At 42.2% G+C, this 13050-nt stretch overlaps 2 protein-coding genes across 2 annotated transcripts; one reads left to right on the top strand and one right to left on the bottom strand.

The window, feature by feature from the left end:
- Positions 1-2888: 2888 nt before the first annotated feature.
- On the bottom strand, positions 2889-6168 carry LOC115673175 (cation/H(+) antiporter 15-like). Its single transcript, XM_030595254.1, has 4 exons — positions 6076-6168; positions 4383-5357; positions 3555-4065; positions 2889-3466 (listed from the first exon to the last, which is right to left on the bottom strand). The coding sequence occupies exons 1-4, from the start codon at positions 6166-6168 to the stop codon at positions 2889-2891; spliced, it is 2157 nt and encodes a 718-aa protein (XP_030451114.1).
- Positions 6169-9880: 3712 nt separating this feature from the next.
- On the top strand, positions 9881-11668 carry LOC115673344 (dehydration-responsive element-binding protein 2A-like). Its single transcript, XM_030595486.2, has 2 exons — positions 9881-10157; positions 10666-11668. Exons 1-2 carry the CDS (start codon positions 10135-10137, stop codon positions 11408-11410), a joined length of 768 nt encoding a protein of 255 aa, XP_030451346.1. The 5' UTR covers positions 9881-10134; the 3' UTR covers positions 11411-11668.
- Positions 11669-13050: the final 1382 nt, after the last annotated feature.

Raw genomic sequence — 13050 nt, 5'->3', positions numbered from 1 at the left:
AGTGAGTAAATGCAATCTTATATCTCTATCCGAGGTACTCTTTATTGAAATGAGTCCTAAATTCTAGAATATATCTTAATTTACCCACTTGAAAAGCAAGGAAAAACGTTAATCTCTTCATGATTAAAAAGGACAATTATATTGTACATAATCTTCATTTTGATATTAAACGTAGTGTAATAGAGTTACGGGATTGGACAAGCACACCAATATATTGTATCGGGAGTACAAAATTATTAAATATAGAGACTTTTAGTCTGCATACAAACATTAAAAATTGTCTCGGTTCTGTAAAGAGGTTTAACTTATGTTAAATCCGACAATATTTGGGACATTACATATGACATCACAGGTATAATGCTCCGGTTTTACTTTTGAACTTCTATGTTTTTAACATTGTGATTTTTCAAACCATACCAACCAAAATTTCTAAAAGTATACAAGTCTAAAGTTACGTCAAATTTTTTTTAACTTTTCATGATTAAAGTATGGTATGTATTTTCTCATTCGAGTAAGGCTCAAATCACTTATTTCTTTTGCCCTCCATGGAGTTTGAAAATGGAACATATATAAAAGAACAAGATATGATTTTTCAGGTCCTTTCGGTATGTAGTTGTACGACATCTCCTGAGCCGAGGTGATCAAGTTTTCAAACAATTCGCTTCTGGCTCCATGGTGTGCGTATAGGGTAAAGAAAGTAAAGGAAACTTTGAATTTTTTATTTTCCTTGTGCTACTATTGACGTACAGAATGAGTTTAAATAGACATAGAGTTACATGATGAGAGAAAATTGATTCGCTAAATTGAGAAAAGTATCCTCAAATTGAGGAAAGAATTTTGAATTTAAATTTTTTTGAGAAAGGCAGAGGAGATCAAGTTGTTGGATTATAGGATGATATGTTATCATCTCCCCGCAAGCTGAGCACGATTAGTTGAGCAAAAAGCTTGGTCTACAAAAATTTGGTGCGGTTGGAAACCTTTTGTGAATAAAAATGCAATTTGATCTTTACTAGAGATGAATTGCACAATGAGAATCGTACGCCCAACTAGTTCCCTAACATAATGAAAATCAACAACAACATGTTTCGTTCTTGAATGGAAAATTGGATTGTAAGCAAGAGAGATTGCGAAAACGTTATCACACCAGATGGTGGGTGGCATAAGAAGTGGACAATGCAATTCACGTAATATGGAGCATAGCCAAACTAATTCAGCTACAGTGTGAGCTAGACACCGGCACTCAGCTTTAGATGAAGAACGTGCCATCGTGGCTTGTTTCTTAGCACTCCAAGAAATGGGGTTGGAACCAAAGAAAACACAGAACCCACCACTAGAGCGTCAATCAATGGGGCAGCCTACCCAGTCGGCATTGCAGTAGGCAGTGAGCTGGTCTTGGCTTGGACAATAGTGAAGATTGTGAGTGATTGCGCCTTTCAAATAACACAAAATGCGGTTGAACGCCACAAGATGATCCTCAGTGGGAGACATTAGGAACAGGCAAACTTAATTAACGGCAAAAGAAATGTCAGGACGCGTTAGAGTGACATATGGCAGCGCTCCAACAAGATTCCAATAAAGAGTGGGATCTGATAGTGGAGGTCCATCACCTTGGCCAAGTTTTTGAGACACATAAGGCATTGGGATTGGTTTACATCCGACCATATTGCACACTTCTAAACATTCATAATAAACTTCGACTGATTGAATTGTATACCTTCGAAATTACATATTATCTGAACACCAAAAAAACAAAAAAGAGGTCCAAGGTCCTTCATGCGGAAATGATGACCAAGATATGAGATTAGCTATGGCAACGATCGTTGCCAGTGAGTATGATATCATCAACGTACAGGAGGAGATAAACAGTGATGGATCAGAGTTGGAGATGATGAATCCAAAATCATAGAGCTTTGAATTAAACTTTTCATACTAGGCTTGAGGAGCTTGATGGTGCCATAAATAGATTTCTTCATGTGACAGACATGATTAGGTTTGCCCAAATAAACGTAGCCTGGAGGCTGGGACATGAACACTGTTTCCTGCAAATCACTATGTAAAAATGCACTTTCGACATCAGGTGAAGGTGGAGGAGTAGAGCTATCGACATGATGCATCAGGCGATGACCACGTAAAATAGGCGTGAACAAGGATTTCCAAAGGAGATAGTTGAATGCATTATGTTTGATTGGGATGAGGTTGGAAATGTTTGAAATCACAATAGGCGGGGATTGAACTGGGGTATTGACAACGCTAGTAGCTTTAGAATCGGTGGAGAGAGCAATGAGGAAGAAGAAGCAGGATCATAAGTAAGCTTATTGATGTACATGATGAGTTTAAATAGACAAAGTGAAGGAAGCTTTGAATTTTTAATTTTCCTTGTGCTATTATTGATGTACATAATGAGTTTAAATAGATACACAATTACATGGCGAGGGCAAAATCAATTCACATCCTCAAATTGAGGAAACAAATTCAAATTCAAAGTATCCTCAATTTGAATTAAATTTTTTTTGAGAAAGGCAGAAGAGATCAAGTTGCTGGATTTTAGGACGATATTTTATCATGGGGCTTGGATGGATGTTTGATTAGATTAGATTACCCTACTTCCTAAGTGCAGAGAAGTAAATTACTCGATGAAATTAAATAAAATTGAATCAACAAGAAACTAAATGCTTAAAGTAAATAAACCCCAAGGCTGTCAAGCTGACCGCCTAGAGTCTAATTTTGCCACAATCACCATGGTAGAGAGATCACAGATGCTGATACTTAATATTTCTAATCGATGGAACCATTTATTCCATATAGCATGGGAAAAAGCTACGATCTCCAGAGGGAGAGGGTCCTAATTGCAAAAGAAGAAACCAAAATTCATGTTAGAATTGGTTTTATCAACAATTTGTTCTGTCAAGAAGACGTTGCTCGCCTTCGCATTTCCTAGAGCCAAATCTATTATGGTACGAGGCTTTGGTATCACCATGATGTTTCATCACCAACACCGACGTCATCTCCCCAAAGAACTCTGACGACGCAACTAAATCGCCGATCACTCCCAATTCTGGAATTTCACTCCAAGTCAACATCGTTTCCTCCGGGAACAAACCCCTTACCCTTCTCTTTTGTCCTACCATGATGAGATCAAACTTGTCCTTTAGATTCCCAATTTGGCTAACCACTTGCTCGAAATCTTGCACCGCAACCTCACAGTACATGCCGCCTTGGTCAATGCCGACCTTTACCCTGAATGTGTCGATGAGCGCATCATCGATCTCCCTGTCCATAACTTCGTGTGCATCCTTGCCGACTTCACGGAAGACGATCCGAAACACCATGACGCTCGCGTCGGACCGTCCGACCATGCGGATAGCCAGCGCCAATGCCTCGCGGTCATGCGGCCCACCAATGAATACCACGCCGACCTTACAAGAAAATGCCGGTCCTTCACGCATGCAACGGTTCATGCCCTTGTCTATAATTGTCCCAAGCATAATCTCGAATGTTCTCTCCTACATTCCGCAAGGCGATGGCCTCTGAGGCATTTACCATCTCATGGCTACCTTGGAGGGGGATGATGATGAGGGGAATGAGTTTTTCTTGAGCAACCTTGCATATGTACTCGTGCATCCCTTTATATGGTGCGATCACCGTGCAGGGTTCTACTTCTACCAAATGATTTGAGTTGGAATAATTCTCGAAAGCACGCATTATATGGTAGGACCCTCTGGAATTGACTCTTTTCATAAGCTTGTTGTAGGGGGTGATGACCGGTGTCGCGGGTCCGATGAGCTCATTCAGGTGGACGACGTAGGCATATACTGGACTTTGGATGGTTGGGTTTGAGGCTTCAAGAAGAGAAATGATGCCGGGGACTTCTTCTTGATTGTGAACGCAACAAAGAACCCGTAGTTCGACATTCCTTGGGGTTGTTTGAATGGATCTTGCGCATTTTCTGGAAGAAGCACTCAATCTCGAATGAGGATTATAGAAAATGTCGATCAAGGGTGTCACAGCTGCGGTAATCGCCACTGCCGATATCACCATCATCGTATAAGTTTCCGTGTCTATTTCCTGCAGTTCGAAGTAACTCGGTTACAATATACATTAGTTAATGTATGCATGTCTTTGTACAAATGCTATATTCAAGGAAATCGTTAAAGGAGTGTAATTTCCGCCTTTTGTGGATTCTAGAACAAGCCTAATGATATGAAACAAGGTAAAATCCTTAAAATGTTAATGGTCATGCAAGGCGATTCCTTCACTGTTTCAACTCACGATAGGTCGGCTCTACCGCATCAGCAATAGAATGAGCCTTTTCGCCTAACATCGGTTGCATACATGCTCATCCAAGCTAATCAATATCATAATAATTGTGATATGGACCTCACCTTTGTTGCCCTCCATCGATTGAAGAGAAATATGTCAAAAGGACCCCTGATGTTGAGCATGAGGCCAAGTAAGACACTATGACTGAGCCTTATTTTGGAGCATGATGCAGCTAATATAGCTCCAACAAGCTTTGCTAGAGCACCCGTTATCATCAGAAGGATGATTTTCCTCGAATTATTCATATTGATCGAAGCAATATCAACACTATAGCCAACGTCAGCATAGAACATTGGCATAAAAAGTTCCGTGGCAATCAGCTCAATCTTCTCAGTTAAAGTCGATCCTAAAGGGGGTCCATTCGGTATCACCAACCCGAAAAGGATCACCCCGAACTGCAACGAGCCTATCAAGTCCGTTAGACATGCTATCACCAAAGCTCCGACTAAGATAGAAAGGATATAAAGCTCATGCACCGGTTTCCCTTCAGGCTTCTTCCGGATAATCAACCTGATCGCACGTCCTATGACAACAAATATAACCAGCAACGAAGCTGAGACGGCTAAAACTGCCCAAAGCAACTTTAAATTTCCAATAGAGTATGCGCTCATCAACATCCTCATCCACACAAATAATTCGCAGAGCATAGAAGTCGACGTGGCAAGCTGGCCTAGATCAGAAGTCTTGATATTGAGTTCATCAAAAGCATAGACAACATTAGGAAATCGCATTAGGGACAATCCCGCTGCAAAGAGGAATGAGGAGAATCCTTTCTGTATTCCCGGAAGGTTCAAGATATGAACCATCAACGAGATGATGGCGGTGCTCATATTTATGCTGGTAAAGCCGATGAATGAGGCCTTTTTCATCAATCGCTCAATGACTGTTACATCCGTCTTCACTGCCGTTAAGAACAGAATATATATCGTGCCAAGAGCACCTACCGTTCTTACCAAAAGGATTTCTTCGTGTGGGACGGAGTTTTCTGGAAAGATTTTGGTGAGCCGCATGACCTGGGGGCTCGCAACAATGCCGGCCTAAAAAAGCAACGATAAGAGTCATACAGTTTCCCTTAATTGCCAGCCAATTAATGTCTTCTTGCCCATTAGTTGTAATAACTAAAGGAGAAAAGAAAAGCCAGAATACCAAAATTCGATATGTAAATAAGCTTACATACGCACCAGCAAGAAGGTTTCGCAATTAATTTCTTTCTTGTGATGATGACCTATTGTAAACCCACTTAATACTCACTTAGGCTTTCCTCATCTGATACAATTTGTTGTTGGCATAGGAAAGGTAAATCTGTTTCTCTGGCAAACTTTGTCAAAGAAAAGGACCATTTCAGGTTTGAAATATATCTTTCGACTGCAAGTTTCCATGGAGTCGGTGATGAAATAAGTTGGCCTGGCTGATCCTTATATAGTAGTGGTCATTATTTCTAACTAACCAGACATCGTAGTCTATTTCAACCGTACTGCGCTTTTCGAAGATCGTCACATCTCCTCCTCCTGTAGAATTAGAAAATGTTGTAAAACTAACCAGGATGACTGGCTAAGCGCAACTTCAATTGATGATACGTACTGAACTCTTAAAACTCCCGCAAAGCATAAGATTGCCTCTAAAGACCATGTAAATTAAACCCTAAACAGTTTTCAAGTCGTTAAGTGTCGCGAGTACAAGATTTATCCAGATTTTTCCTTAAAGAAAACGAGGGCTTACATGCAGTGACACGGAGGAAATAGCATATGTACATACCAGTATGCTGCAAACGAATTTAGGTTGTCTGAGAGGCTTGAGAAGGAACCGAAGAATCACATAGGCCGTGATGGTGATTATGAACTGCACCATGAACACTGAGTTGTCATAGTCGATAGGATCATTCCCGTGCCAAACACCTCTCGAGTCCCTCGACAACTCAATGCAAAATGTTTGGACCTTTTAGCTTCCTCCGCCAAGCTCCCACGAGAGAGATCAGAACTCGTGGAAACACCATCGCTTCGAAAAGAAAAACCTGCGCCTTTCTGCTTCCTTATGTATCGCGATTCCACGCACCCAAGTGTAACGCAGCCTCAATCAAGCGCCGCGCATCAATACTTTTCGTGGATTTTGATTGCAGGTTGATGCAGCTTGTGTTGTTGCTCATTGAGATACCTCAAGAATGAAATATCAACCATGAGAGAGGGAGGGGGAGAGAGAGCACTGAAAGGTTGATGTTGGAGGGGAAGATAGAGGTGGAGACCTAACCAGCTCGTTGACAGTTAAGGAGATGAAGTTCGTTAAGTTCTTGAACATTACAGGCATGAAAGGGTTATGCTGATGCTTATTGGTTGGCAGTCCAGCTTTGGATTGGGAGGTTAACACCTGATCAATATGGTCTTTAATTAGAAGATTCTGTACGTTGCTGCATCCACTTTCACTTATGAGATAATAACGAAAAAGCACACGTTCTACAAGTAGAAACCAATTTTAAAAAATACGTATTATGTTGTGTATGAATAATGTATAGGACATGTTTCGACCAAAAAAAATGTATAGGACATGCTAGAAAATGTTTAATATTCATTTTTTTTTTACAAAGAAAGGGAAAGCCTTTCATTGCGCCATAATTCTACGTGGTGCACAAACGCGTGAACTAAGAACATGTGAACTAAATCTCGCGGCGGCATATAGCAAAGAAAATTATCAAGAAAGTTCTACAGTTATTGCACTTGTGTCAATTTAATTCTAAAGTTTTCAATTTGACCAATTTCGTCCTAAGCTTTTTGACAATTTGCCAATTAAGTCAATCCAGCCAATTTTAATTGAAAATCGCTAACGTAGACGTTGACCGTCCAAAGTGGCACGATCAGCTCTGACGTGGACAATTTGTATTATTTTTTTAATTTTTAATTTTTTTTTCTTTTTGCTTGTTGTGCCAAAGAGGGTCACCAGCGACCTTTGTCGACCGCAAAGGCCCTAGGCCAAGCCATCGCGGCCTCGCCAACCACAAGCGAGGCGGCCCTCGCCTAGATCTAGCGAGGGTCTTCTCGGCCGATGAGGTCGTCGGTGACCCTCGCCGACACAATGAAGAAACAAAGCAAAGAAAAAAATGAAAAGGAAAGGGAAATATATTCAAAAAAAATTTAAAAAATCAATTTTGGTAACAAAAAGATTCAAGTTTCAATTAGGAAAGTTTTAGAGATTTTAAAAAAAAATCATGAGCAAAGTATTGCATATTCAGTAAAATTTGAAGTACAACCTTATCCCTTTTTTTTAAAATATTGTGCTAATCATAATTCGATTAGCAATAAGAATGGGGCTTTTTCACGAAACTTGTTGGTTAAAAAAACTATCTTCCGGGATTACGCAGCGTTTGCAACTTGCACTACTACATTGACACTTTCTCTTGTAGCTTTAGTATTAAAAAAGTGGCAGAATTGGTGTTAAAGTTTGAGTTTTCTCCTCGAAGTTCATATTCAATAGCAGCCAGCCAATTCAATCTTGGTCATGCTTTGGCCAATCCCGACGCAATATAACATGGTCAAATCCCGACCAAAAAAAGAAAACATGGTCAAATCAAACTTGCCATTCTCGGTCTCATGCGCTCCCCTCCCCCACGAAGAGAACGTCAGTCATGACGTATTCCGCCCACACTTCGAGCTCTTGCAAGCCTAGGGCAGCATGCGCCCCCATCCCGTGCATTGCAGATGGTCGACGTCATGCAAAGGATCGTCGTGACGAGGAGCACTTTATGGATATAGAGAGCAAGCGAATACGGGCTTGAATTTGTCCAAAATTCGACAAAACAGCCTAGCTTTAGTTCTGTTTCTTGGGCATGTCGTGGAGTTTGTCCCGTCCGTAAGGAAATCGCAATTTTGCAATAAAAATAATTGAAAACTGATAAAGAAGAGCCTTTGAGCGTGATTGTCATCTTTTTAGTTGTATTCTAATAGCACGTTTAATCTATCTACTGGTCTCCACCATAATCAAAATGTTGAAATTTTGAAAAATCATATTTTAGCATGTAAATTTGAGAATGCTAGTGATGCAAAACCTCACATGGAATAAAACATGAAAGAAAGCAGGAGCATTGGGCGTTTCGTTCTTCTCTCCCTCGACAAATCCCCTCATTTCTCAAAAACTCTTTCCTCTTTTGAAGCTTTCCTGTAAGCTCTTTAGCTCTAAAACTGAAAGCCTACTTAGTCTTTGGTTTTCTTTTTCTCTATTTTGATTGTCTTTTCTTTTCTCTCCTGATCTATTTTGGGAGTTTTGTGTGTGTGAATAAATTTTTACAACTGATCATGGTGTGGAGATCAATTCGGCTTTTCGTCCGGTCGACAACCACCGCAAAGGGTGTTCGTGACGTGGCTCCACAACCTCTCCGAAATTAGGCCAGTGTCCTTTCTCGATTTAGATTTAGATTTAGATCTAGATATGGAGGTTTTACTCTCCCGACTAGATCTAGATATAGATATGAGAATTCCTTACTAGTATTTAATCTGTGTTCTTTCAACATATTTATATCGGTGTCTCTACACATCAATGGTGATGAGGACATTGAACTTAGACGCACACTGCAAGCCGTTGCAAATGGAATGGGAGATCTCAGCGTATACTCATTACTGAATCTGGTAATTGGTCGCCGAACGTTTACGGTAGCAGATCTGTTCTTGAGGGATAAAAGTATGCTTCTAACTACAAACTGTACTTTGTTATTTGCATGCTGGCCCTCTCGAGCATTATTCTAAGAAATGAATGAAATCTTTCTTTCGACCCAAAAAACAAAAAAAAAACATGAAACAATGGCCTAGTAATGCACCTAGTTCACCCATAATCTTGTAAGCTAAACTTTCGAGAGAATGGTCATTATATTTGATTTGCTTATTAATTAATGAATAAGAATTTTCGGTGATCTTGTCTCTGTATCTAAATATGTTAATAGCTTTATAATGGAAATTAAGAGTCGTGTTGAGATAAAATAGTCTGATTTTTAAAACGCCAAATGTTACGCGACATGACGGTAATAGCCTATAAAAGATTATAAAGCCGCTTTAAATGGCTCTTTAAAGAAGTGTCCTAGGCGCACTTTTGTCAAATAAAATATCGCCACCATCCATTTCCGTACTATTTTATCCATGGAGTGCGATAATTTGCGAAGATATCTCCTCCTTTATATTTTGGGAAAATATCCACCTCGCCTTTTGAGCTTCCCAACCCTAATCGCGCCTTTGCCAGCGGAGACAGCAGTGATCCAGCTGGCAGCCCGTGGCATAACCGTAAATAAGTCGAGCTCACGGGGAGCAGGACGACAGAGAGACGCACACCAAAAAAAAAAAAAAAGTACTTAGGAGGTAAGAAAGCGATGTGTGGCTCGAGTGCTTCCGGAAGCTTCCTCGGCGACGCGTGTAACAACCTTCGGCGATCGAAACGCCACGGACTCGACTCAAATCCCGCCACGTCATCCCATATGTGTGCGCGTCCGGTTTGCGATTATTTATGTCCGATTAAAAACAGGCTCAGAAAAAAAAATAAAAGAAATCCGGAAATATCTAGAGATGCTATAAATATCCGCCGCACCCCACCCCCTTCAACTGGAGACTTCCGCACTGTCATTCAGAATAAAGGAGATTTCTCCAGAACCAGAAAACAACAGTAACCAGAAAACAACTGAGCGTCTCGACCGATACCACCAGAACTCGCCGGAACCCTAGTTCCATTCACGTTCCCGTCGAGAAACAGAGGAGGAAGAAGGAAGAAAGAAGCCGCTCGACCGGAGGCGAAGTTCGATTCCGAGGAGAGGTTTTGATCCGGGAGGGTTTTTGTGCGCGCGCGCGCATGTCGCCGGAGATCATCGAAAGGTTGGTTCGGTTTGCCTTCGTCTTCTGCGTGATTGTTTTTCTCTGTGGTGAACTGAAACTCTCTGTGTTTGTGTGCAAATCTTGAATTCGGGGATGTGTTCGGTGGAAGGGCGCGTGGGGGGGTGCCTGCTGCGATATTCCCTTTCCTTTTTCGGCGTTTTGATGTTTTAGAGGAGGCTGCTGCTTGAAACCTAGTTTTTTGGCTGCTCCGCCGTGTAAATCCCGCTTAGTTTTGTCTTTTACGCTGCTCTTGCTTGCTCGGCAAGCAATGATAAGTTCCGTTGTCATTATCGCTGTTTATTTCCGGATAACCCAGAAAAGGAAATAAGATAATTGCGCTGTTATCGAAACTTGGGGACGAAGGCTTCGAGGGTCTATATGAAGTCATCTCGCCTTGATTTTTTCTGTCTTTGTTTAAGTCTGATTGCTGTATATCATTCGAATAGGTGGAGATGGTTGCTTCGGCTCCAAGTACTAATGTTGTCTCTGTTGCTCTGTCTTCTCCCAGGAAGAGGAAGTCACGGAGCAGAAGGGAAGGGTCTATGTCCGTGGCGGAGACATTAGCGAAATGGAAACAATACAACGACCAGCTTGATTCGCAGACCAATGGAGGCAAGCCTGTGCGTAAGGTGCCCGCTAAGGGGTCGAGAAAGGGATGTATGAAAGGCAAAGGTGGACCCGAGAATACGACCTTCAATTACAGAGGAGTGAGGCAGAGGACTTGGGGCAAATGGGTCGCCGAAATCAGGGAGCCGAACCGAGGGAATAGGTTGTGGCTGGGCACATTCCCGACTGCGATCGAAGCCGCCAAGGCTTATGATGATGCTGCGAGGGCAATGTACGGTCCGTGTGCAAGGTTGAATTTCCCCACCGCATCTCATACCATGTCTTTTGGTGATTCGGCTGTCGCAGCCACGACACCAGTGGGCACTACTGCCAATACGGCTGGTACCCCGAGCACTGGTTATTCAGCTGGTACCCCCCCAAGCACTGGTTATTCGGCGGGCACCCCGAGCGAGACCACGACATCCTCGAGTCAGTCGGAATTGACTTGTGGCCCAGAGGTTAAGGACGGCGATCGCGAGGGCGAGTCGAATGCAGATGGCGGAGAGATGGAGCTGAAGAGCAAATCCAATGTCGATTTCGACTGGCTTAGTGACTATACTGTGGATGAGTTGTTTGATGTGGACGATTTGTTAAGGGCTTTGGAGAATGACCCAAAGTTCTCCACAGATGTCAAGATGGAGCAGTAGAACATTGAGAACACAATAGTTAGTTTTTAGTGGGGGGAGTTGCATATGAAGAGAGTATTAACTTTGTTCTTTCACTGACTGATACTGGATATCTTCTATTAGATCGGGCAATTACGTTTTATAGGAGTGAATTGTCTGGGAGTTTCTGAGTATTGGTTTCGTTTGCTTTCTGTAAGCTGAACTCTGTAATTGCGAACTGTATAGTGGAATACTGAAAAAAAAAAGACTGGATATATTCATTTGTTTCTGGTTGTGACATTGAGCTTCTCCCCTCTTATTCTGAGCTTGTGCCCTTCTGATGTTGTGGCATTTTGTGGATTTACCAGTCTCTCGACTTAGTTATAGAAAACGTAGGATATGATTCTGCATAGGGGAAGTCCTGTTCCAATTATCTGCAATTTAGCCTGTTCCCGATGAGTTTCGGCCGTAGAGCCGTAAATGATACACGCAGGGCTTGATGTGGAACCAAGAATCCGTCGCTAGAGCCCTCCAACCGCTATAGCTACTAACAAATAAATGCGCAGGGCTTTGATGGGCAAACCCAGAATGCAGTCGCCAAACTGCTGCCATAACGTGGCCTGTTCTTTGAGGCGGGCAGGCATCATCCGTCTCCTGCACCTTCGACCGTGCAAGGCAAGCTTTCAGTGCGGGTCCTGGCCTTCTTTTCTCTCTGTTCGGACTTCGAATCGCATTTGGATTGCACTCGCGTGCGGTATTGTTGGAGCAGTGCTAGAGTTGCGCAGTCTGGCATTCTGCTGAGACGAGACGGAACCCATCTGAACAAATTGAATCCCGGTGAAAAGCTCATCCAACTTCGTGTTGAAGTGTGATTCATGCTCTCCATCGACAGGAAGGTATGGGTCATGCTCATTAGGCGGGGTCGCCGGGAGCAGGAGCTCTAGTCACCAAAGGACTTTTATAATTTGGGCTCGTATTTTATAAGTATCTTGGGGTTGGGCCCATTAACAACTATTGCCTATATGCAATTTTTTTCTTTTGTAATTTAAAATTATAGCAGAGAGGTGTAAGGTATTAATTATAATGAAATCTTTTGCTGAATATAGCTCTAGTTTAAAGGTGAATCAGAATTAGTCTTGTGTCTCGATTTTTCCTTTTGATCCTAATGATCCGTTTGGTGCATCTCATGAGAACGTGCCACCGGCACAAGCAACCGCTCAAGAAGCGTGACACTGTTGGGGGGGCTTCGTGTTCTGTGGGCTCAACAAGTAAGGAAAGATTATGGGCTCGGCCCTGTTGCGTACTTGAGGTCGGGGCCCAGAAGCTTCTCGATCGATACGAGATGCAGATGTTGGACTTGATGTCTGAACAACCGCTGGCGCTGCATCATCCTTCTTCATTTCGGTACGGTTCAGCAACTTTTTCCCTAAAGTTGGTCGATGTCAATGCGCTGGGAGCAAAAACCCAAAACCAAAAGATTCACTACGAGAAAACTCGAAACTTGATTGGTCGGGGACAAGCCAATTCTAAAGAGGCCCCGGCTGGCGATTACTAACTCTTCGAATGATCTCATGCATGATGCAATCTACGGAGAATAAAAATTCCTAAGTTGCTAGTGACCCCTTTCATTGGCAGCTTCTGTGGACCAAAACCATTACAATATGTCAAGTTGGATTTTCGCT

Source organism: Syzygium oleosum, unplaced genomic scaffold (genome assembly GCF_021117445.2).
Source record: "Syzygium oleosum isolate NSW1041296 unplaced genomic scaffold, Sole_v2.1 Sole_v2.02, whole genome shotgun sequence".
In the NCBI taxonomy this organism is placed as follows: domain Eukaryota; kingdom Viridiplantae; phylum Streptophyta; class Magnoliopsida; order Myrtales; family Myrtaceae; genus Syzygium; species Syzygium oleosum.
This window is presented reverse-complemented; position numbering and strand designations above follow the sequence as displayed.

Bases quoted from the DNA above. Each gene is read 5' to 3' on its own strand.
- LOC115673175 (XM_030595254.1), bottom strand. From the start codon at position 6,168: ATGGTGCAGTTCATAATCACCATCACGGCCTATGTGATTCTTCGGTTC. The intron at 4,066-4,382 runs GTGAGGTCCATA...TTCGAACTGCAG, and splicing joins ATCGATGGAGGGCAACAAAG to GAAATAGACACGGAAACTTA. The intron at 3,467-3,554 runs GTAGCCATGAGA...GGACAATTATAG, and splicing joins CATCATCATCCCCCTCCAAG to ACAAGGGCATGAACCGTTGC.
- LOC115673344 (XM_030595486.2), top strand. From the start codon at position 10,135: ATGTCGCCGGAGATCATCGAAAG. The intron at 10,158-10,665 runs GTTGGTTCGGTT...GTCTTCTCCCAG, and splicing joins TCGCCGGAGATCATCGAAAG to GAAGAGGAAGTCACGGAGCA.